The sequence below is a fragment of the Bufo gargarizans genome, chromosome 11, assembly GCF_014858855.1.
Source record: "Bufo gargarizans isolate SCDJY-AF-19 chromosome 11, ASM1485885v1, whole genome shotgun sequence".
Classification (NCBI taxonomy): domain Eukaryota; kingdom Metazoa; phylum Chordata; class Amphibia; order Anura; family Bufonidae; genus Bufo; species Bufo gargarizans.
This window is the reverse complement of record NC_058090.1, coordinates 27742787-27766575: the sequence shown is the minus strand read 5'-3', so window position 1 is coordinate 27766575 and position 23789 is coordinate 27742787. Positions and strand designations below refer to the sequence as shown.

At 48.1% G+C, this 23789-nt stretch overlaps 1 protein-coding gene across 1 annotated transcript in view; it reads right to left on the bottom strand.

Annotated features, from left to right (window-relative positions):
* The window catches only part of TDRD9 (tudor domain containing 9), a 166224-nt gene that overhangs the window by 111626 nt on the left and 30809 nt on the right, over window positions 1-23789 (bottom strand). Inside the window, exons 3-5 of the mRNA XM_044272040.1 lie at window positions 9319-9399; window positions 6948-7169; window positions 216-338 (exon numbers count right to left, since the gene is read on the bottom strand). Of these exons, the coding sequence (XP_044127975.1) occupies window positions 216-338; window positions 6948-7169; window positions 9319-9399 (426 nt within the window). The remainder of the gene's footprint in view (window positions 1-215; window positions 339-6947; window positions 7170-9318; window positions 9400-23789) is intronic.

Below are 23789 nucleotides of genomic sequence, written 5' to 3'. Positions count from 1 at the left end.
ATTTATTCTCTATTGGACTGCCATAGATAGTTGAGTACAGCGCTCGGCTGTAAGGTGCATGCTCGATCTGATGTTCTATCAGGATGGGGTAATAGGACCCCCATTCTCTGGATCTGTGGGGGCCCTGAGGTCAGACCACCAAACTGGTAATTATCCCCTATCCTGTGGCTAGGGGAAAATGTTAATGCTTGGCACAAACCCTTTAAAGTACCTACCTCATCAATAAAAATGTGTGTAAATTCAGCCAAGCTCTTAGCACCCACTATCTTCTGCAGGAGGACACCGGTGGTCATGTAGATCAAGCGAGTGTCAACGGATGCTTTTTTCTCCAGGGAAACCTTAAACAAGAAAAAATACTTTAAATATACAGAAATGTAATCTTAGTCTAAAATATGCATCTCATGAAGAACCATCAGCTCTGGCTTTATGCCATTCCACTATAGTACAGGGGTGCACAACATTTTTTGGTCTGAGGTTGCATTGTCACAATGTTTTACATCAAGGGACCCCAAAGAAAAGAAAAGAAAAGAAAAAAGAAGAAATACTGATCAGCGCTCATTTATATCGGCTTATTACACAGGCCAATGCAAACGTGAATGCAGGAGGAACGATTGCTACCACAGTCGTTCCTCCTTCATTTATCGGCAGCACATCCCTGATTGCACACAAACACAGAAAACATTTTCTTAAGAGTTTTAGAAAACGATAGCTCCTTATTCTTTAGATATGCAAACGGACACCAAAATAAATTTCTAAAATTAGTTCTCTATTTTGTGTTGGTCGGTTTGATATAGAATATGTACAGTTTCACGTGAATGGGCTGATAATTGCAACAGTTTTGGTTGAAAGGTGCGTTTTTTTTTTTTCTTTTATTTGCATTTCATTATATGTGATGTTTAAAAAGGAGATTTTTGTATAACTTACCAGTTAAATCTCTTTCTCGCTCTTCCTTGGGGGACACAGACCTTGGGTATAGCTCAGCTCCCTAGGAGGCGTGACACTAAGTAAAACTGTTAAGCCCCTCCTCCATCAGCTATACCCTCAGCCTGGAGATAGAGGCTACCAGTTGCGTGTCCAAGTAGTGAAAGGATAACAACCAATAACGGAAACAACCAGCCAGCAACCCAACGGGGCGCCAGACCATAACCCTGTAACCAAACACAGAAGGGTGGGTGCTGTGTCCCCCAAGGAAGAGCGAGAAAGAGATTTAACTGGTAAGTTATACAAAAATCTCCTTTTCTCGCCCATTTTCCTTGGGGGACACAGACCTTGGGACGTTCAAGAGCAGTCCAAGAAGGGAGGGACCACAAACCCAAGGCGGAACACCACCAGAGCATCAGGAAACCGCTGCCTGCAAAACCAGGCGGCCCAAAGCAGCATCCGCTGATGCATGCGTATGCACCCTATAGAACTTTGTGAAAGTGTGCAGAGAGGACCAAGTGGCTGCTTTGCACAACTGTTCAGCCGAGGCCCGATGCCTCTGCGCCCAGGAAGCTCCGACTGCTCTGGTGGAATGAGCAGTGACGCCGAAAGGCGGAGGTCTGCCCTTGGCTCGATAAGCCTCAGACACCGCCAGTTTAATGAAACGGGCAATAGCCACCTTGGAGACCGCCAACCCTTTGCGCGAACCCTCCGGAACCACAAACAGGGAGTCCGTGCGCCGAAAGGACCCGGTGACCTCCAAGTAAATCCTCAACGCCCTGACCACATCCAGACGGTGCAGTTCCCGTTCTCTGGGGTGGGAAGGAGAGGGACAGAGCGACGGAAGGACGATGTCCTCATTGATGTGAAAGGCGGAGACCACCTTTGGCAGGAAAGTCGGGACAGGCCGAAGCACAACCTTATCCTGGTGGAAGATCAGGAAAGGTTCGGAGCAAGAAAGAGCCGCTAACTCCGACACCCGTCGGAGAGACGTGACGGCCACAAGAAAGATGACCTTGCAGGACAGAAGGCGAAGGGAGACCTCCCGTAAAGGCTCGAAGGGGGCTGATTGGAGCGCCGAGAGCACCACATTCAGGTCCCAGGAAGGAACTGGAGGGCGGTACGGCGGAACAGAGTGAGCCACCCCTTGTAAAAAGGTCTTAATTGGCCCTAGAGGGGCCAGGGGACGCTGGAGAAGAATAGACAGCGCCGAAATCTGACCCTTCAGAGAACTGAGGCACAGCCCCAGGTCCAGACCCGACTGGAGGAAGGACAGGATTGTGGGAAGAGAAAACCGGAGAGGTGGGATGCTCCGGGACTCACAGAACCCCAGATAGGACCTCCAAACCCGATAGTAGATCCTAGAGGATACGGGCTTACGAGCCCGGATCATGGTGCGGACTACGTCCGCGGAGAAACCCCGTCGCGTTAAGACGGCGGTCTCAATAGCCACGCCGTCAAACGTAGCGAGCCTAAATGCTCGTGGAAGATCGGTCCCTGAGAGAGAAGGTCTTCCCTGGAGGGCAGTGGCCACGGTGCGTCTGCCAACAGCAACATTAGGTCGGCGTACCAAGACCGGCGGGGCCAATCCGGGGCGATTAGAATCGCGGGGACGCCCTCTGCCGCGATCCTCCGAAGAACCCGTGGCAGGAGGGGAAAAGGAGGAAAGACGTACAGAAGGGAGAATTCGCGCCACGGAAGGACGAGCGCGTCGGCGCCGTATGCCTTCGGGTCCCGTGCCCTGGCCAGGTATAGGGGGACCTTGTGGTTGAATTTGGAGGCCATGAGGTCCACGTCGGGGCGACCCCAGCGAAGACAAAGGGCTTCGAACACCTCTGGGTGCAGGGACCATTCTCCCGGGTCGATGGTGGACCGGCTGAGGAAATCCGCCGCCCAGTTGTCCACCCCCGGGATGTAAATCGCAGATAAGGCCGGCACGTGCGTCTCCGCCCAGAGGAGAATGAGGGTCACCTCTTGCATCGCTGCGAGTGCCTCCCTGATGGTTTATGTATGCCACAGCCGTGGCATTGTCCGATTGGATCCGAACAGGGTGGCCCCTCAGCAGATGGGTCCAGTGTCTGAGGGACAGAAGAATCGCCCTCAGTTCCAGAATATTGATTGGAAGTCTGGACTCCGATAGAGACCAAACGCCCTGGACGGACCGGGGAGGGAAAACCCCCCCCCCACCCCCGTAAGCTGGCATCTGTGGTAATCACCAGCCAGTTCAGTGGAAGGAAGGACTTCCCCCTTAGAGGGATATGCAACCACCAGCCGAGGGAAGCCCGAGCCAGGGGAGGCAGAAGAAAGGTCCTGTCCAGACTCCTCGGTGATTTGTCCCAGGCCGACAGAATTGCCCTCTGAAAGGTGCGGGATCGGAATTGTGCGAACGGCACCGCTTCGAAACAGGCAACCATCTTTCCCAACAACCGCATGCTGGATCTGAGGGAAGGGCGGTGATGACGGAGGAGACTGCGAACCGACCCGCGAAGGGCCAGACGCTTGTCCGACGGAAGGCGGACCTCCGCCAACTCTGTATCCAGGAGCATCCCCAGGAAGATCAGCCGTCTGGAGGGGGTAAGGGAAGATTTGGGGTGGTTGATAATCCAACCGAACCGCGTCAGGGTCTCCAGAGTGAGTTCCACACTGCGGGATGTCTGAGAGAAGGAGGGTGCCTTGACCAGGATGTCGTCCAAGTATGGGAGAAGAAAAACACTTCTTGAACGTAGAAGGGCCAAGACAGGGGCCAGGACCTTGGTGAACACTCGAGGAGCCGTCGCCAGACCAAAGGGAAGGGCGACGAATTGGAAGTGATCGTCCCCCACCGCGAAGCGCAGGAAGCGGTGATGACATGGAGCAACCGGAACGTGGAGGTATGCATCCTGAATGTCGATTGAGGCCATGAAATCCCCTCTTTCCAGGGAGGCCACTGCGGACCTGAGAGACTCCATCCGGAATCTCTGCAGTCGGAGAAAACGGTTCAGGCGTTTTAGGTCCAAGATCGGACGCACTGAGCCTTCCTTCTTGGGAACCACAAAGAGGTTCGAGTAGAACCCCCTGAACCTTTCCGTCGGAGGCACGGGGGCGACGACACCCTTGTCCATTAGAGAGTGAATGGCCGCGAAGAAGGCGGCCACTCGTACGGGATCTCGCGGAGGACGGGATCGGAAGAAACGGTCTGGCGGAATGGACGCAAATTCGATTTTGTATCCGCAAGATACAATCTCGAGCGCCCATGCGTCTGAGATGTGGGCCCGCCATACGTTCCTGAATAGGAGAAGGCGGCCCCCCACCCGGGTGGGTGGGGGCGCACCTTCAGGCAGAGGGCTGCTGGCCTGTGGGAGCCCGTGCAGGCTGGGACTTGCGCCAGGTAGGTTGCGTCCGAAAAAACGGCTTCTTGCGTCTATCCTGGGCTGGGCCAGAGGAAGAAGAACTGGCCGCGGGTCTAGACCCGGTGGGCTTGCGAAAGGACCGAAAACGGGACGAACCAGCGCGACCACGGGGGGCGCCCATTGGCCTGGACTGGGGGAGGTGAGTACTCTTCCCACCCGTGGCCTCTGATATAAGTTCGTCCAGACGGGTTCCGAACAGGCGGGAACCCGTGAATGGTAGGCCGGCCAAAGAGCGTTTGGAAGCGGCGTCCGCCGCCCAAACCTTCAGCCAGAGTTCCCTCCTGACAGAAACTGCCAGGGCAGAGGAACGGGCAATGAGGGCACCCGCATCAAGGGAGGCCTCACAGACGAATTTTCCGGCCTGAACAATTAGTTGGGCTAAGGAACGGAGGTCCTGAACAGGGACGTCCGACCCTAACTCCCGTTCCAGTTGCAAACCCCATTCAGAGACCGCTTTGCCAACCCAGGCGGAGGCAAAGACCGGTCTAAGGGCCGAACCAGAGGCAGTAAATATGGCCTTGGAGAGGGATTCCGTACGACGGTCCTCAACAGACTGGAGGGAAGATCCGTCCTGTACAGGAATAGTAGTGCTTTTGGACAGGCGAGCCACGGGAGGATCAACCTTAGGCGGGGATGTCCACGTGGTCACAGAATCCGCTGGAAAGGGATAACAAATGTCCAGCTTTTTGGGTGTAATAAAGCGGACGTTAGGCCGAGTCCAAGCCTTGGATACCACAGAAGAAAAATCAGCGTGTATGGGAAAAACCTTGGAGGCCTGTTTGGGGCGGAGAAAGGACACGCCGGCCTGTTCAGAGCTGGGGGGGTCATCGTGTAGCTGAAAGGTATCACGGATGCTAGTGACAAGATGCCCCACCGCGGACGCCAATTTGGACGGAAGCTCTGAGTCCATGTCCACGTCCGAATCCGCCAGTTCTCCCTCAGAAAGCGTATCCCTTTGAGAGGATAGACTTGACTGAGCTCGCACGCATGGCGGAGAGAGCGAAGCATCTGGAGAAGATGTGCGCTCAACCCTTGAACGTTTCTGAGTATGCCGGGCCCTGGAAGATTCGCTGGGAGGCAGGGAACCAGTGGGGGCGGCAGAAACGGTAGTCCCAGCGGGTGCGACAGGGATTGTGGCAGCCTGCGGGAGAGGCGGTCTATCCACGAGACGGCCCACTACGTGTGTAAGGCTTTCCACCGCCTGAGACAGAGACCTAGCCCAGTCAGGGGGTTCAGAGGCACCGGGGGGCGCAGCGGGAAGCGGGCCCTGCACCGGGGCCTGACATGCAAGGCAATGCGGCTCAGATTGCCCACGCGGAAAAAGTTCCTTACAGGCGGTACAGGCATGGTACCAGGGTTTGGGGGCACCTGTGGGATCTGACATGCTGAAGTGTGGTTGTACTCTAATATAGAGACCACAAAGGGTTATAGCAGCTATGACCAGGAGGGTTAGGAGAGGGTTAACTGTCCTACCAGTGCCTCAGAAGAACGTCAGGAGATGGCCCAGATCAGCAGCAGCAGAGAAGCAGTGAGCAGCAGAGAGCGCCCACAGAAGCCGAGCGATGTACACAGGAGGTTAGAGTCCCCCACCGTGTCCCAGCTTCCTGTCAGGAGTGAGGAAGCGCGGGAAACCTCAGCAGAAAGCACGGGGAACAAGCTCCGCCCCCTCCAGCGCTTGAAATGTCTCCTGTGAAGGAGAACGTAGCTCCGCCCCCAAAATGACGCTCGCGTAAGCCCCGCCCCCTGCCGGGACCGCTAAGCCCCGCCCCCCGTTCTCTGCGGGAAGGGGGAGAGAGAGAAGAGAAAAATGGAGTCAGCCCCGAATGAGGTGGAGGGGGGGGGGGAGAAAGATAGCAGCGTGGGGGGGAACGGCGTGGGGGTGCTGAGGATGCTGCTGTGCTGCATTGTCCTGCAGATGAGCGCTCAGAATGAGCGACCACGGGTGCCCCCCTTACCCAGAGGGGTAGATGCTGCAGATAGGGACGGGGTATGGGCTGGAATAGCCATCTCACCGTCCGACGTCTTCACCCTCAGTCCTTTCCAGCAGGGTCGCCCCTTCAGCCACTGGCACCGCAGTGGCAGGAAGCTGGAAGAGGGGCTTGGCGTGCGGGCGACCCCCTAGCTGGCGGGATGTAGGGGAGCCATTGCTGCCCAGATCCTCCTATTGCTTCTGTGGGGGAGGCAGCAGTGCAGATAAGTTGGCACTGGCGCAGCTCAACCCCGGGAGAGCAGAGAGGTCTAATGCGTCTCTGGTATCCCTAGGAAAAAATAAAATAACAAAATTAGAAGAAAAAGTAAAAATAACAAGGAGAAAACAGCCCTGCAGTAGCAGGGAGTGTCTTGCCTCCTTGGACACTAAGCTAAAACTGGTAGCCTCTATCTCCAGGCTGAGGGTATAGCTGATGGAGGAGGGGCTTAACAGTTTTACTTAGTGTCACGCCTCCTAGGGAGCTGAGCTATACCCAAGGTCTGTGTCCCCCAAGGAAAATGGGCGAGAAATATGCTTAATGTTTTTTTTAATACGTCCTGTGATGCAATGTTGATGGGCAATGATAATATATTCAAGGAAAAGATGTGAGAGCAGTACAATCCTTTCAGACAGAGATTTATCTAATTAAAATTTGGGGAGGGTTATACCTGATAGCCTACTAGCCCACTCAAAGGCCACTTTCTCTCCTTGCTGATCCATGTGGCAATGCTGCAAGCGGCGATCTTCCTCGGTTGGGTTACCACTATGTTACAGTAGGCAGAGCGTTGCATGTGGTAATCCAGGATATACTGTGGTAGTTGTGTGCTCTTTCCGCTTCCAGTTGCTCCATGTACAATCACAACTGAATTACTCTCAATTAAAGTAATTAGCTGTTAATAAATAAAACAGAACACTCAGATAAGGACAGTGACTTTAACTTACACGTTTGGTTATCAAAAGGAGAAAAAAAAAGGCAACCTACAACCAACAGACTCGCCTCTAATTCAGATAATACATCACCCACTACCGCAATACCAGAAGCTCATTATATGAGGAGAGGGGTTATCGGGATACTACAATATACAATAACGTCCTAAATATTATCATGAGAGAGTTTTTTTTCTTTTTGCATCACCCACTGCTCCAACTTCTCTTCCATCTCAGATATAAGGGACTACAATATATATATTTTTTTAAATGGTGTAGCGGGAAGAGGGGGATTTAAGTTGTTGAGTAAAGAAAAATAATTACTTCCCCAGTAGATAGGGTTAGAGATAAAAAATAAAAAAATTATTCAATTATTCGATCCCCTCCTGCTGATGCTCCAATGGTGTCCCGATCGCCTTGGGTCACAACTGCCAGGCTGACTGGGTGTTTTCAGCCAGAAAAAGGAATTAGAGAGCAGCAGGGACCTGGACAACTTCAGAACAGCAATGATGGGGTATGGGTGAGGTGACCAATACTTTTTTTTTTTTTTTTTTGCATTGTGGCCCTTAAAAAAAAAAAATATATATATGTCCTCCCTCGACACCCCCTTTAACCTGAAGTAGTTTTCATAAAATGACTGCAGTGTGGTCAGAGTGCTTCGTCCTGGGAGCAGCAGGATCTCTTCACTCTTCGGGCACAAATTAGCAGCTTTCTCCCCATACCAAGCATAGAGTGAAAGCTGTCAATCTGCAGCGGTGCGAGCCTGCAGCTCATGAATAAAGAGGACTCCAAAGTATGAGCACATCACTGAGCGCTAGCTCAAGACCGCAGCCGACGCAAAGATTTTATGGACTCAGGGTCTGTCACTTATGTTTCCCTCAGAGCATCAAAACCTGATGACAGCTTCTTTCTTTTAAGCATGACCCCAAGAACTCCCGGCTCAATTCGAGTAAGGAACATTTCTGTTATTTATGAAGCACCAAAACAGCGTACAGCACTGAACATATGACGGCTCACACATGGCTTTCCCAGTCTCAGACATACATTGCAATTACCGCTGTAGGCACAGAATCACCGTTTACTTTTTTATTTTTCTTATTTCTTCTCCCAAAAAACATGCACCATTGCACGTTCATCATTTATCTCCAGATCCCATAAATGAAATTATATAATTAAGGAGCGAAGGAAATTGATTTAAAGGCCATGTACACCTTTGGGGACAATTTTTTTATTAATTATTGCATTGTACTAATTTTGAGCTCAAAAAATAAAAAAACATTTGTTTTATTTGATCCGTATTAAGAATGTTGAGCCCCTTTCTTTGTGCAGCCTTAAGATTCTCTAGTAGCAGCCTCTGAATTTTTACTCTTTCCCATCAAGCAGCTCAGCTGACGGCTCCTTATCTCTGACCTCCCAAACATTTATTATAGCTCAATTCTTACCGACAAGAATGTGGCTAAAGTAAGTGTTTTTAAGCTATTAGTAAATTTTGAGATAATGTGTATTAGGCTACTTTCACACTTGCGTTCGGAGCGGATCCGTCTGGTGTCTGCACAGACGGATCCGCTCCTATAATGCAGACGATGGGATCCGTTCAGAACGGATCCGTCTGCATTATATTTCAGAAAAAATTCTAAGTGTGAAAGTTAGTCAGACGGATCCGTCCAGACTTTACATTGAAAGTCAATGGGGGACGGATCCGTTTGAAATTGAGCCATATTGTGTCAACTTCAAACGGATCCGTCCCCATTGACTTACATTGTAAGTCTGGACGGATCCGTTTGCCTCCGCAAGGCTGAGCGGAGCGGAGGCCAAACGGTGCCAGACTGATGCATTCTGAGCGGATCCGCATCCACTCAGAATGCATTGGGGCAGTACGGATGCGTTCGGGGCCGCTTGTGAGAGCCTTTAAACGGAACTCACAAGCGGAGCCCCGAACGCTAGTGTGAAAGTAGCCTTAGATGACTGGCACAATGTGAAAGTACCATTCACACATAGACAAACCGTTAACTTTTTGTGACAAAAATGGGTAAATATTTTCAATAAAGACCAATTAAAAAATTATACATAGCCTTTAAGTGGATCATACAAATATATAAATGACTAGCTCACCTCTTCTCTGTTCTTCAATATCGGTATTTCAGGATATTGGACTTCAGGTTCAGGCACAGGAATTCTATCCACCTGATAAAGCTTTTGGAAGGAACCTTACACCATAAGAAGGGAGAAAAAAAAAAAGTTAAACCCATTCTAACCCATGTGGCTGATAGACTGCCTAAAGGACAATCTTGGAATGCATCTGGTCAACAGAATTAGCACATCAACTATATCAATTAAAGTTTAACCAGAATGAGATGCGAGCATACCCTTTTTAATGGGTTGTCTTGAGTGAAACATTATCTAACCACAAGATGACAAATGTCTGATCGCTGGGACCCCACCGATCACAAGATCAAAAGGTTAGAAACTTTTAATTTAACCACAAGATAGGTGATAAGTGTTTGATGGCTGTGATCCCCACCAATCACAAGAACAAGGATCTGACTGGAGAAACAGTCAAGCATGTGCACTCTCTAGTCAAATTCTATGGGACAGGCAAAGATGAGCAGAGCACAGCACGTGGCTTTCTCCAGCAGTCCCATAAAGTTTGAATGGAGTGGCAGAGCATATCCTCAACTCCACTTAGATATTGGACACAGGACCTGGTTCTGGTGGTCAATAAGGATCCCAGTTGTGGGACCCCTCTTTCCTCATGTTTCAGAAACGTATCACCTATTCTGCAGATAGGTAATGTTTCTATCTTGGAATGACCCCCTTTACGGAGGACCTGTCAAGTGTGCTCTGAGGTGTCTATTTTTTGTAAATACTTTCATTACCATTAAATAACAATTGTGCAGCACCTAGTCATAGACAAGTCTGCCCAATAATGTCCCTCTGCTATACCTCCTGGAAATATACCAAATTGAGAAGTGAGATCAACATTCCCCTTGTTAAAGCAGAATATCCCCAGACAGTCTATCATCGTCAGTACAGTTTGGGCCATGTCATTGTGATTGACAAGGTAAATGATACCACGAAGCTGTCGATTTCCTTATATACTTCCCAGAAGAATACATGAGGAATGGCACAGCGCAGAGTCGTACAATAAGGTGCGATCATAGGAAATGCAAATATTACGACATATAATATTCATGACCTATGTAAGATGACAATAAGTCGGACGCATATCAATACATGGACAAAGGTGTAGATAACTACCACTTACAGTAGTAAGAGAAAAGGCTCTTTGTATGAGCTGAAACGTTGCCTTCCACATGGGTGAATAAATGCCATTTGCTTTTTTACCTGGAGTGCTTTCCGGTTTTCTTCACTATTACTACGGGGTAAGCAGCTATATCCCTGGACCTAGCACCCGCCAGTTCTTTTTTCCAGTGCCGCCATCACGTTTCCTTTTTTACCACTTACAGTATTATATGCCACATTTACTTAAAACTAAATATTCTAATAATTGGCTGGATTTGTCCATTACTGAAAGTCTTTCTTGCCTGTCCTTGATTCACCAGGTACATGAATGTCATTTTGGTTCTATCATTCAGGGCTCTATAAATGTTATGCATGTACTCAGGAAACCTAAGACATTTAGATTTGGCTTTGCTGAGAGACGTTTGTTTCAGATCCCGCGCTGCATCTTGGAGTAAATGTCTGGTAAATCCGCACTTACCAGTTACTTTGATAAACATCCATCCAATCCTATATAACAATACCGAGGAGAAAAACCCGCATGAATAAATACAATGTTTTGTCAGGAGGGCAGTATGTGCAGGGGAAAAAATCTCGGATTCCTTCTGGCAAACATCATGTCACAAAGTAAGACGTGGTATTTCCGCATGGATTGATAATGCTCAGGAGAAAGCACAAGCTGTTAGGAAGGTATGTAATTCACACATCCAACATATCTTAGACTATATTCCACACAGAAAAGTTTCTTATAACCTATCCTTAAAGAGGACCTGTCAACTCTCCCGACATGTATTTTTTAGTAACTACTTCCATTCCACAAGTAACAACAATTCTGAAGTATCTTTGCATATACAGTACAGACCAAAAGTTTGGACACACCTTCTCATTCAAAGAGTTTTCTTTATTTTCATGACTATGGAAATTGTAGATTCACACTGAAGGCATCAAAACTATGAATTAACACATGTGGAATTATATACATAACAAAAGTGTGAAACAACTGAAAATATGTCATATTCTAGGTTCTTCAAAGTAGCCACCTTTTGCTTTGATTACTGCTTTGCACACTCTTGGCATTCTCTTGATGAGCTTCAAGAGGTAGTCACCTGAAATGGTTTTCACATCACAGGTGTGCCCTGTCAGGTTTAATAAGTGGGATTTCTTGCCTTATAAATGGGGTTGGGACCATCAGTTGCGTTGTGGAGAAGTCAGGTGGATACACAGCTGATAGTCCTACTGAATAGACTGTTAGAATTTGTATTATGGCAAGAAAAAAGCAGCTAAGTAAAGAAAAACAAGTGGCCATCATTACTTTAAGAAATGAAGGTCAGTCAGTCCGAAAAATTGGGATAAACTTTGAAAGTGTCCCCAAGTGCAGTCACAAAAACCATCAAGCGCTACAAAGAAACTGGCTCACATGCGGACCGCCCCAGGAAAGGAAGACCAAGAGCCACCTCTGCTGCGGAGGATAAGTTCATCCGATTCACCAGCCTCAAAAATCGCAGGTTAACAGCAGCTCAGATTAGAGACCAGGTCAATGCCACACAGAGTTCTAGCAGCAGACACATCTCTAGAACAACTGTTAAGAGGAGACTGTGTGAATCAGGCCTTCATGGTAGAATATCTGCTAGGAAACCACTGCTAAGGACAGGCAACAAGCAGAAGAGACTTGTTTGGGCTAAAGAACACAAGGAATGGACATTAGACCAGTGGAAATCTGTGCTTTGGTCTGATGAGTCCAAATTTGAGATCTTTGGTTCCAACCACCGTGTCTTTGTGCGACGCAGAAAAGGTGAACGTATGGACTGGTCCCCACCGTGAAGCATGGAGGAGGAGGTGTGATGGTGTGGGGGTGCTTTGCTGGTGACACTGTTGGGGATTTATTCAGAATTGAAGGCATACTGAACCAGCATGGCTACCACAGCATCTTGCAGCGGCATGCTATTCCATCCGGTTTGCGTTTAGTTGGACCATCATTTATTTTTCAACAGGACAATGACCCCAAACACACCTCCAGGCTGTGTAAGGGCTATTTGACCATGAAGGAGAGTGATGGGGTGCTGCGCCAGATGACCTGGCCTCCACAGTCACCGGACCTGAACCCAATCGAGATGGTTTGGGGTGAGCTGGACCGCAGAGTGAAGGCAAAAGGGCCAACAAGTGCTAAGCATCTCTGGGAACTCCTTCAAGACTGTTAGAAGACCATTTCAGGTGACTACCTCTTGAAGCTCATCAAGAGAATGCCAAGAGTGTGCAAAGCAGTAATCAAAGCAAAAGGTGGCTACTTTGAAGAACCTAGAATATGACATATTTTCAGTTGTTTCACACTTTTTTGTTATGTATATAATTCCACATGTGTTAATTCATAGTTTTGGTGCCTTCAGTGTGAATCTACAATTTTCATAGTCATGAAAATAAAGAAAACTTTGAATGAGAAGGTGTGTCCAAACTTTTGGTCTGTACTGTACCTATATTTTGTGTCATCAAGTGTTACCAGTTGATTGGGGGGGGGGGGGGGCACTGAGGGAAGAGCGAGCATCGGACGTCACTGGGCTCGGCGCATTCCCAGTGACGAGGATGAAGCTCCTGCCCTCAGTCTCCTGCAGATCGCACTGGCGCAGCCCTCAGTGGGTACTGCGCCTGTGCGAGAGTTCATTCGGTTGTGAGGGAGGGGGAGGAGAGGGATGAGAGGCTGTGGGAGGTTAGGCAGTCGGAAGGAAGGCGGGCTGGGCACTGTAAGAGGGGCGGTACTGGGCTCACTAAGGGGAACAAAACGCCCCTCTGGGCACCTTCAGGGCTAATTTGCATAATCATTCAAGTCGATTTTCTCAAACTACTGGACGGATTACAAGATAGAAGAGCACAGGCTATTCAAGGTAAGCTGTGCTGCATGACTGCTTTAAAATCCGATTTTGGGTTAGGGGAGGTGACAGAATCCCTTTAAGCACGGATATAATATGTGATCGAAATTAGGATTTTGTGAACAATAAATCGGCGCGTCTGAAGGGTCATTGTTAAAACTTTCACTACACCAAGAAACGACTCATTCGTCATTCAATCGTACCAATCATCTACTCGAATAAAGGTACCTTAAAAGGGAATCTGTCACCTGCTTTTACCATTTTAAGCTGTCACCATCACCATGTTCACTAAAGTACCTTATTTCCTGCAGTCTTCTTACTTTATTTCGTTTTGTCCTTTTGATAAAAAAAAGCCCTTTTTATGATATGCTAATGAGGCTCCAAGGTGCCCAGAGGGGCGTTTTTTTTCCCTCTGGTGCCCAGTGACGCCCCCCTGCAGTGCCCAGCCCGCCTTAATTTGAATCCCAAGAACACCTCCTGATCCTCAAATAACCTCCCACAGCCCCGGCAAATGATTCCGCCCCCTCCCCACGTCATCGTCTACCTTCTAGAAATGCCCCGTCCTTCTTCCTGTCGGCGATCAGAAATCTCTCGCAGGTGCAGTACCGCCTGCGGCCTGCGCGATCATCAACCTCCTCAGGGCAACAGCCTCAAAAGTCTCACTGGGCATGCGCCGAGCCCAGTGACGTAATTTGAGCGCTGTTGCCCTGAGGAGGTTGATGATAGCGCAGGCCGCAGGCGGTACTGCGCCTGCGCGAGATTTCTGGCCGCCGACAGGAAGAAGGACGGGGCATTTCTAGAAGGTACACGATGACGTGGGGAGGGGGCGGAACCATTTGCCGTGGCTGTGGGAGGTTATTTGAGGATCAGGAGGCGTTCTTGGGATTCAAATTAAGGTGGGCTGGGCACTGCAGGGGGGCGTCACTGGGCACCAGAGAGGAACAAAACACCCCTCTGGGCAACTTGGAGCCTCATTACCATATCATAAAAAGGGCTTTTTTTTAATCAGAAGAACAAAACGAAATAAAGTAAGAAGACTGCAGGAAATAAGGTACTTTAGTGAACATGGCGATGGTGACAGCTTAAAATGGTAAAAGCAGGTGACAGATTCCCTTTAACAGTGGCAGGACTGATTGGATAGTGTCAGACTCTACAGGAAATTGTGTGACACCCAGATTAATAATGGAATGACACAAAGTGACAGATACATGAAAAGATGCTCTAGAATAGTTATCACATAGGGAATGCAAGTAGTTACTAAAACTGGGCACCACTGACCTTAGAACCTGGGGGCAAACTGATATCACAGACAGCAGTGGAGTGTCACGGTCCCTCCTGTGACAGATGTCAGAAGATCAAAGAGACTGGCTACACGTGAAGGACTCTAACAGCCTCTTTGGTTACTTGCTTCAGTTGTTGTTATTGCTCATGACCACAGCACTTGTTTCAGGTGTAGTCTAGTGGTCATCACACCTCCCCTATATAGTCTGACCTCACCCTTCTGACTATGCGGTCGATACCTTCAATTGGGTTTTAGAAGATCTGGTGTGTTGTCCTCTCTGGAGTTTGCGCTTGTCCATCTCTACAGAAGTTAAGTGTCTTGCTCCTTTGTATTGTGTTGTCCCTCCCAGTGTCTGCTGCTACTAGGCCTCAGGGAGATGCTTCAAATAAAAAATGAACCGGTCATCCAAAGCCCAGCCAATATCTATAGGGATCCTAAGGTTCCTCAGAGTCTCAGGTTACGGTGTATGGGCATTACTACCTTCAGGGTGTACCCATACGGATAGGAGACAGGGCAAGGAGTAGGGTTATTTAGGAGGTGATCCTTTTCCCTAGCGTTGAGGCCTAGTGGCTTTTTCCTTCCTTCCTGTTGTCGGTGTGGTGTTCCCTCCCTTACCTCACCCGTGACATTATCGACCGCCAAAAACTGCCATTTTTGTTCTGATCAGTGCAGCTATGGATCCTATCTCTGCACTGGTCGGAGAGCTGCAGGGTCTGTCTTTGGAGGTAGCTGACCTCAGCGCGACAGTCTTGCAGATTCAGAGACCACAGGCGGCTGGTTGGGGTGGTGGGTACCAGGCCTGCCCTGAACCTAAGGTTGCCCTCCCTGACAGATTTTCCGGGGGTAGCAACAATTTAGTTCGGTTCAGGGAGTCATGTAAATTATACTTTAAGCTGCGCCCATACGCTTCAGGAGATGAGAGCCAACGTGTGGGTATGATCATTTTATTGCTCAAATGTGACGCACAATCTTGCGCTTTTTCTCTGCTGATCGGATCACAGTCCCTCCAGTCGGTAGAGGAATTTTTTAGAGCCTTGGGTCTTATTTACGATGACCCGGATCGGATCTCTCCGGCAGAGACCAAGTTACCTGCTTTGCGGCACGGAGAGCGCTCCGCAAAGACCTATTGCTCTGAATTTAGGAGCTGGTCTACGGATACGGAGTGGAATGATCCTGCTCTTCGTAGCCAATTCTGTCAGGGTCTGAGAGGCTGAAGGACGCATTGGCCTTACATGAAAGTCCAGAGTCATTGGAAGCAGCTATGTCTCTTGCCGTACATCTTGATAGAGGCCTGAGGGAGAGATCTATGGTTCCTCACCCTCAGGACATACTGTCTAATAATGTGGGAGCTTCCTTTGACACTTATTGGGGAGAGTCACCTGTAGTTACGCCTTGCGACGAGCCTATGCAGCTAGGGGGAGCTACTCCTGGAACTGCTTGCAAGAGCTCTGGTCATATAAAGGGTCTGTTTTTGTTCTGGAAAGAAGGGACATTTTGTAAATATTTGTCCGTACATTCAGCATCAAGGTGAAAACAAAAACAAAGTTTAATCCACAAATTACTATTGGTGGTGTGGGTGGGGAGTCAGAAAACGTACTTTTGTCATTTGCTGGTAGTACCCGATTTTTCCCTGTCTGCAGAGTATAAAACTGTGGAAATCGAGGTATTTAAATCGACAGTGGGGCAGGGTTTAACATGATTTATGGACAGATCGTTCGTATTCATGGGATGACTACTAGTGCATTAAAGAAAAGTATTTCTGTCTTTGCAATTTATTCTGCACCTCTTACCCAGAAATGCTTGTCGCAGGTGGTGAATGACATCCATTTAAGAGTGGGTGATTTTCATCAGGAAGTCATTTCATGTTTTGTCTTGGAGAGTTTGCCTGCTCCGGTGGTTTTGGCTTACAATGGTTAAGAATATAACAAAATAATAGCAAATATAATAAAAGGAAAAAGAGAACAAAATGAGCGTCACTCACCGATGATAGGCAGGTAACTTTATTCCATGGCAGGAGGGGGGTGCAAGGGTTGCAGGTACAGCAGTAAGTAAGCGACAGCCGTTTCGCGCGTGTATGCGCTTCTTCTGGCTTTCCAAAATAACAAAATGGATAACAGGCACAATTAAATTACTCCAATTTAAATGTGCCTGTTTTCCATCTACAGGCCACATTTAGGTGCACCTGTGAGGCCTGGGCCATATCAGCCAGTTTTGAGTGGGACTCGCAGACTCCTCCCTCCTCCCATTGCAAGCATGGCTACATGCTGGAGGTAACTGTTGAGTTGTTTGTGAGTCGGCCTTATGCTCCTGTAGTTTGCCTACTGGCTCCTGGTATTGCCCATACGGCTCAGGTAGGAGAGTGTTAGGTCCCGGGCTACTTGAGAAACCTTGGCGTGGTGCCCGGGCTTAGACATGTCCTACACCGTAGGACATGTTGACTAATCTCTCAATTTTAAAATCAGTTTGAGGGTTTAGCAAGACCGCAGAGTGCACCTATCTTTGCTATTATTTTGTTATATTGATTATCACATCCACATAATTGCTACCTTGTGTAGGATGTCTATTGTGGTACTTGTGGTTCGCTGCGGGCATCCTCCACCGTATGCATTTTTGCTGGGGATCACCATTAGCAACGGGCCACAAGTGCAGGATTTGCTCATATATATATATATATATATATATATATATATATATATATATATATATACACATACACACACACACACACACACACATATACATACACACACACACATACATACATACATACACGACTGCATGTGGGTTTGAGCACCTCCTGCTAATACCACGCCATTCTTTTCAGTTTGTACTTACAATGGGCAAACATAACCCTACCATCGACTGGCAAGCGAGACAGATTCCCGATTGGAGTGATTTTTGCATGGACAACTGTCTGAATACATTGTTCTCTGTGGTTACCACAAACTGTACCCTCAAGAATTAAAGATGGCCTTGAGCTCCTCTCCTAATGAGAGATACCCAGGATCAGATGGACTCCCGGCGAAATTCTTTAAGCGCTATAGAGAGCGTCTCCTTCCTCATCTATTAAATACATTTAACGAAGCCCTACAGGTTGGTATCCTGCCCACATCTATGCGTGAAGCTATAGTGGTAGTGATTCCAAAGCCAAATAAGGATTTAACTCAACCCGAATCTTATAGACCCATCTCACTATTACCACATGATGTCAAAATATTAGCTAAAGTATTGGCCAATAGGCTTAATAAAGTTATATCTCCGACAATTCACAAAGATCAATCTGGGTTTATGGCAGATAGAAGTACGGCCGTTAATCTAAGGAGATTGTTTCTTAATACACAAAGACCGTTACACACAGGGGGATGTCGGGCTGTAGAGTCACTAGACGCTGCTAAGGCCTTCGACAGTATAGAATGGAGTTATCTATAGGAGGTCCTAACAGCTATGGGTTTTGGTAAAGGCTTTATCTCCTGGGTACAGTTATTATATGATTCCCCAGTTGCAAATGGGTTGCTGTCCAAGTATTTTCCTCTACATAGGGGTACTCGGCAGGGATGCCCCTTGTCGCCCTTACTATTTGCAATTGCCATTGAACACCTTGCCTGTCTGTTGCGTACATCGACGCACTGGCAGGGTTTTCAGCTGGATCATCGGTAAGAGAGTCTCATTATACATAGACAACCTATTACTATATGTAGGAGACCTACAATACTCCATAGATTCTATAATGCAGGAAATTGTTGGATTTGGGAATTATTCCGGGCTCACCATTAACTGGTATATAAGTCCACGATTCTTCCACTTGATCCACTTCCAGCCTCATTAGATGTTAAAAGCCTGCCCTTACAAGTAGCTGTATGGGGGCAGCCACAAGGAGGCGCTACACTGTATGGGGGCAGCCACAAGGAGGCGCTACACTGTATGGGGGCAGCCACAAGGAGGCGCTACACTGTATGGGGGCAGCCACAAGGAGGCGCTACACTGTATGGGGGCAGCCACAAGGAGGCGCTACACTGTATGGGGGCAGCCACAAGGAGGCGCTACACTGTATGGGGGCAGCCACAAGGAGGCGCTACACTGTATGGGGGCAGCCACAAGGAGGCGCTACACTGTATGGGGGCAGCCACAAGGAGGCGCTACACTGTATGGGGGCAGCCACAAGGAGGCGCTACACTGTATGGGGGCAGCCACAAGGAGGCGTTACACTGTATGGGGGCAGCCACAAGGAGGCGCTACACTGTATGGGGGCAGCCACAAGGAGGCGTTATAATAAAGTCTTGTGGCCACAGGCCACCATACATGCAGTAATACTTTCCGATTTACCTTTCCCGCGGTTGCCTCGCTTGTGTGCTCAGATTCTGACATCAGATGCCGGTGGGTGGAGATTTAATATGGGAGCAAGGAGGAGGGAGAGCCGGGGCGGCCGCTGCGGGAAGTAGTAAGTTTCTAATTTCGTCATCAGAGCACACACTAGCGAGGCAGCCGCAGGAAAAGTTTCTCCAGAGACACCAGTACTCATACAGGGGATCGCCACATATACAATAGAGCCGACACTGGTGGGTGACGACGGTGATGATGTCAGATGGTGGGTGGAGACTTGACTAAGGGAGGCGGAGCAAGAAGGAGCCAGGCCAGGAGCGAGAGGAAGTAATGTTACTCAGCGCTATGCAAGGTGCAGGGGCGGGCGGACGTTTAGAAGCGGTCAGTGCACATGACCGCTTTGATGACGTCACAAAATACCGCGGTATTTAGGAAACAGCGATATCGCCGTTTTTTTCAATACCGCGGCGGTATATCGTGATACCGGTATATCGCCCAACCCTAGGTGGCCATTGGGAGGGGGGGGGCCGTGATTCTAAAGATCCTAGTCCTATTTTGTCTGAAGGGGGAGTTATATCGGCCCTATATCCTGACCTTGAGGTAAAGGTGTTAGAAGCCCAGGAAGATGCACCGGACTCGTGCCCTCCGGGAAGTGGTTTGTTCCTTCTGAGATACGTCACAAGGTATTCGAGGAACATCACTGTACGGTGCTTGCTGGACACCCTGGGAGCAAATCCACTGTTGATCTCATCTCTCGTAGATTTTGGTGGCCGGGGCTGAGTAAGTGTGTTGAGGACTACGTGTCAGCCTGTAGTACCTGTGCACAGGCTAAGGTGACACATACTCGGCCTTCCGGATCTCTTCTTCCGTTGCCCATCCCATCCAGACCTTGGACTCATTTGTCCATGGATTTTATCACGGATTTGATTAATTCTTCTGGAAAAACGGATTCTGCTGGTAGTTGATGGTGCACTTTATAGCGTTACCTGCTCTACCTAATGCCAAAACTCTTGCACAGGTGTTTGTCGATAACGTGAAACTACATGGAATTCCCTCTGATGTGGTGTCAGATCGAGGGACTCAGTTTGTTTCTAGATTCTGGAAGGCGTTCTGTGCTTGACTGGGGGTACAAATGTCCTTCTCTTCGGATTTTCATCCGCAGTCGAACGGACAGACTGAGCGCACTAATCAGAATCTGGAGACTTGAGATGTTTTGTTTCGGAGAACCAGGAGGAGTGGTCTTCATTTTTGTCGTTAGCCGAATTTGCCATTAATAACTGTAAACATTGATAATTCGCAGTTTTTTGGGGCATATGGGTTCCACCCATCCATTTTTCAGTCTTCTGGTATTCCAGAGGAGGAAAGATTTTCCTCTTTGTCATCTATTTAGTCTAGTGAAAGCCTTTCACAGAGCTCATCCTGGTGAGGTCGGTCCTGGATGCCCGGAAGTCACCCGTAGAAGTGGGGGGGGGGGGCGGGTTACTGTCACGGCCCCTCCCGGGACAGATGTCAGAAGATCAAAGAGACTGGCTACACGTGAATGAATCTAACAGCCTCTTTGGTTACTTGCTTCAGTTGTTATTGCTCATGACCACACCCCTCGTTTCAGGTGTAGCCTAGTGGTCATCACACCTCCCCTATATAGTCTGACATCACCCTTCTGACTATGCGGTTGATAGCTTCATTTGGGTTTTGGAAGAGCTGGTGTGTTGTCCTCTCTGGAGTTCATGCTTATCCATCTCTACAGAAGTTAAGTGTCTCGCTCCTTTGCGTTTTGTTGTCTCTCCTCATGTCTGTTTGCACTAGGCCTGTTTCTACTAGGCCTCAGGGAGACGCTGGATCCTTCAACTGGGAATTAACAGGTCATCTCAAGCCCAGCCAATATCTATACGGCTCCTTACGGTGTATGGGCATTCCTACCTTCGGGGTGTGCCTGTATGGATAGGAGACAGGGCAAAAAGTAAGGTTATTTAGGAGGTGACCCCTCCAGTGAACCAGATACTGGAGGGATCTACGGAGAATTCGGGAGTCCACTATTCAGACTATATGAAATTGCAGATTACCGACCATGATAGGAGCGGGGGACAAGGAGGACGGTTCAACATCTCTCTTTAACAATGACATATGGAACACATTATGAATCTTCAAAGCCTGAGGAAGTTCAAGACGAAGGGCTACCGGGTTAATAATGGCAGTGATAGAATGTTGTACCAAGCACGGAAAATTTTAGCGGCAAAATGGTTACAACCGATACCTCCAGATATATCGGAGTATGTAAGTAGATTGAATATGGTAGTTCGCCTGGAAAGAGGAGTATACCAAAAAAGAAATAATCTATCTAAATTGGAGGCGATATGGGGGAGCCTGGATTGATAATTCTGGATGTTGTAGTCCTTGGTTGGCGTTCACAAGAGGATTATTGCGCTCTGGGGGATGAAATCAAATAAGTTCATACTATTAGGGGAGGGCCTTGTGCTATCTACGGTACACATCTCTATTTCTCATAGGGATTATTGTCGCTCTGTCCTGCTCTGGTATTGGTGGGGGGAGGAGAGTTACTTGCTGTTGGGAGGTTTTATTGACCGGTTTATGTGCTTGTGTATTCCAATACTCTATACTTGGATATATAACTTGAATATGTATCTGCGTGTTCCATACTACAATTGCTGTATGTATTTTACAATGAATCTGCTTATTGTCTAAAGCATGACATGATGATGCTAAAAAACTGAAAAGTAATAAAAATTATCTGAATAAAAAAAATAATGGCAGTGATCTTCTAATGGACCGATAAACTTTGGACCCAACTTCCTAGAAGGCACTTTCAACTTAATGTTTCTTGTGGACAGCCACACAGAATCACCCACTCAGGTCCGGATCATTCTCTTGTCAGCCATACATTTATACTTGTTGCCCATTTTTTTCAGATCGTTCTTCTTCAGGTATACCAGAAGTCTCTGTACCAGAAAATGTACCAAATTGCGGGTGGAACCTATATGCTCCAAAAAATGGCGACTTATCAGTGGACTCCTGTCTACGGTTATTTATGGCAAACGCGGCTAAAGACAAAAATAAAGACCACTCCTCCTGGTTCTCCGAGACAAAACATCTTAAATAAGTCTCCAAATTTTGGAGTCTGTCCGTTCGACTGAGGATAAAAGGCCGAAGAGAAGCACAATTGTAACGCCAGACGAGTACAGAATGCCTTCCAGAATTTGGAAACAAACTGAGTCCCCCTATCAGACACCACATCAGAAGGAATACCATGTAATTTCACCATGTTATCGACAAACACTTGTGCAAGATCTTTAGCATTAGGTAGACCTGGTAATGCTATAAAGTGTTCCATCTTACTAAAGCGATCAACAACCACCTAAATCAGTTTCTCCTAAAGAATTAGGTAAATCTGTGATAAAATCCATGGATAAATGAGTCCAAGGTCGGGACGGGATGGGCAACAGAAGCAAAGATCCGGAGGGCCGAGTATGTGTCACCTTAGCACGTGCACAAGTACTACAAGCAGACACATAGTCCTCAACACACTTACGCAACCCCGGCCACCAGAATCTACGAGAGATGAGATCGACAGTGGATCTGCTCCCAGGATGTCCTGTGGGAACAGTACAGTGATGTTCCTTTAACACCTTGTGACGTAATTCAGAAGGAACAAACAACTTCCCCAGGGGACAAGAATCTGGTGCCTCTCCCTGGGCCTCCAACACCTCTGCTTCAAGGTCAGGATATAGGGCAGATATAACTACCCTTTCAGACAATATCGGACCAGGATCTTCCGAATCACACACACACCCCTACCCCCAGGAAAGCAACCCCAGGGTGATAGGCGACGAATAAATTAAATCTGGTAAAAAAACAACGACCATCTGGCCTGCCTTGGGTTCAGTCGTCTAGCCAACTCCAGGTAAACCAGGTTTTTGTGATCAGTAAGCACAGTAAAAGGATAGATTGCTCCTTCCAACCAATGACGCCACTCTTCAAAAGCCAACTTATAGGCCAGCAACTCTCTATTACCTACGTCATAATTCCTCATATGATATTATGAGTACGGGACAATAGCCCTGCGGGCGGCCCGATGCGCACAGCATCATAGTAACCTATGATGCTGTGCGCTCCCAAGCGCACGATATATGCCGCTCCGGGACATATGGCCCGCTCACGGACCGTATGTCTCGGAGGGCATACGGTCGTGTGCATGCGCCCTTAGGATCTGTAACACCGGTCTCACGTGATCCTGATGAGTCTCCGTATCTGAAGAATAAATTAGTATGTCAACTAGACACACAACAACAAACCTCCCCACCAGATGATGAATTAAATCATTACCAAAATGCTGGAAAACTGCAGGAGCATTAGTTACCCCAAACAGCATGACCAGATTCTCAAAATGACCCTCAGGGGTATTAAATGCCATCTTCCATTCACCCCCTTCCTTGATCCTGACCAGATTATATGCCCCCCTAAAGTCCAACTTGGAGAACGCTTTGGCACCAACAATCTGGTTAAACAAGTCAGGAATCAAAAGGAAGGGGGTACGGATCACAATCCGATTGAGCTCACGGAAGTCCAGACATGGCCTAAGAGTTCAGCCTTTCTTCTTTACAAAGAAAAACCCTGCAGCCAGTGGGGACTTGGAAGGTCTAATATGTCGCTTAGCCAAACTCTCGGCAATATACTCTCGCATGGCCACTCTTTCGGGTATAAAGACAGTTGTCCATGCAATAATCACTCCAAATCGAGAATCTGTCTCACTTGCCAGTCAATGGTAAAATTATGTTTGCTCCACTATGGTAAACCCAGAACCAACGGAGCAGGCAGACTCTCCAGCACAAAACACGAAATGGATTCTTGATGAAAATCACCCA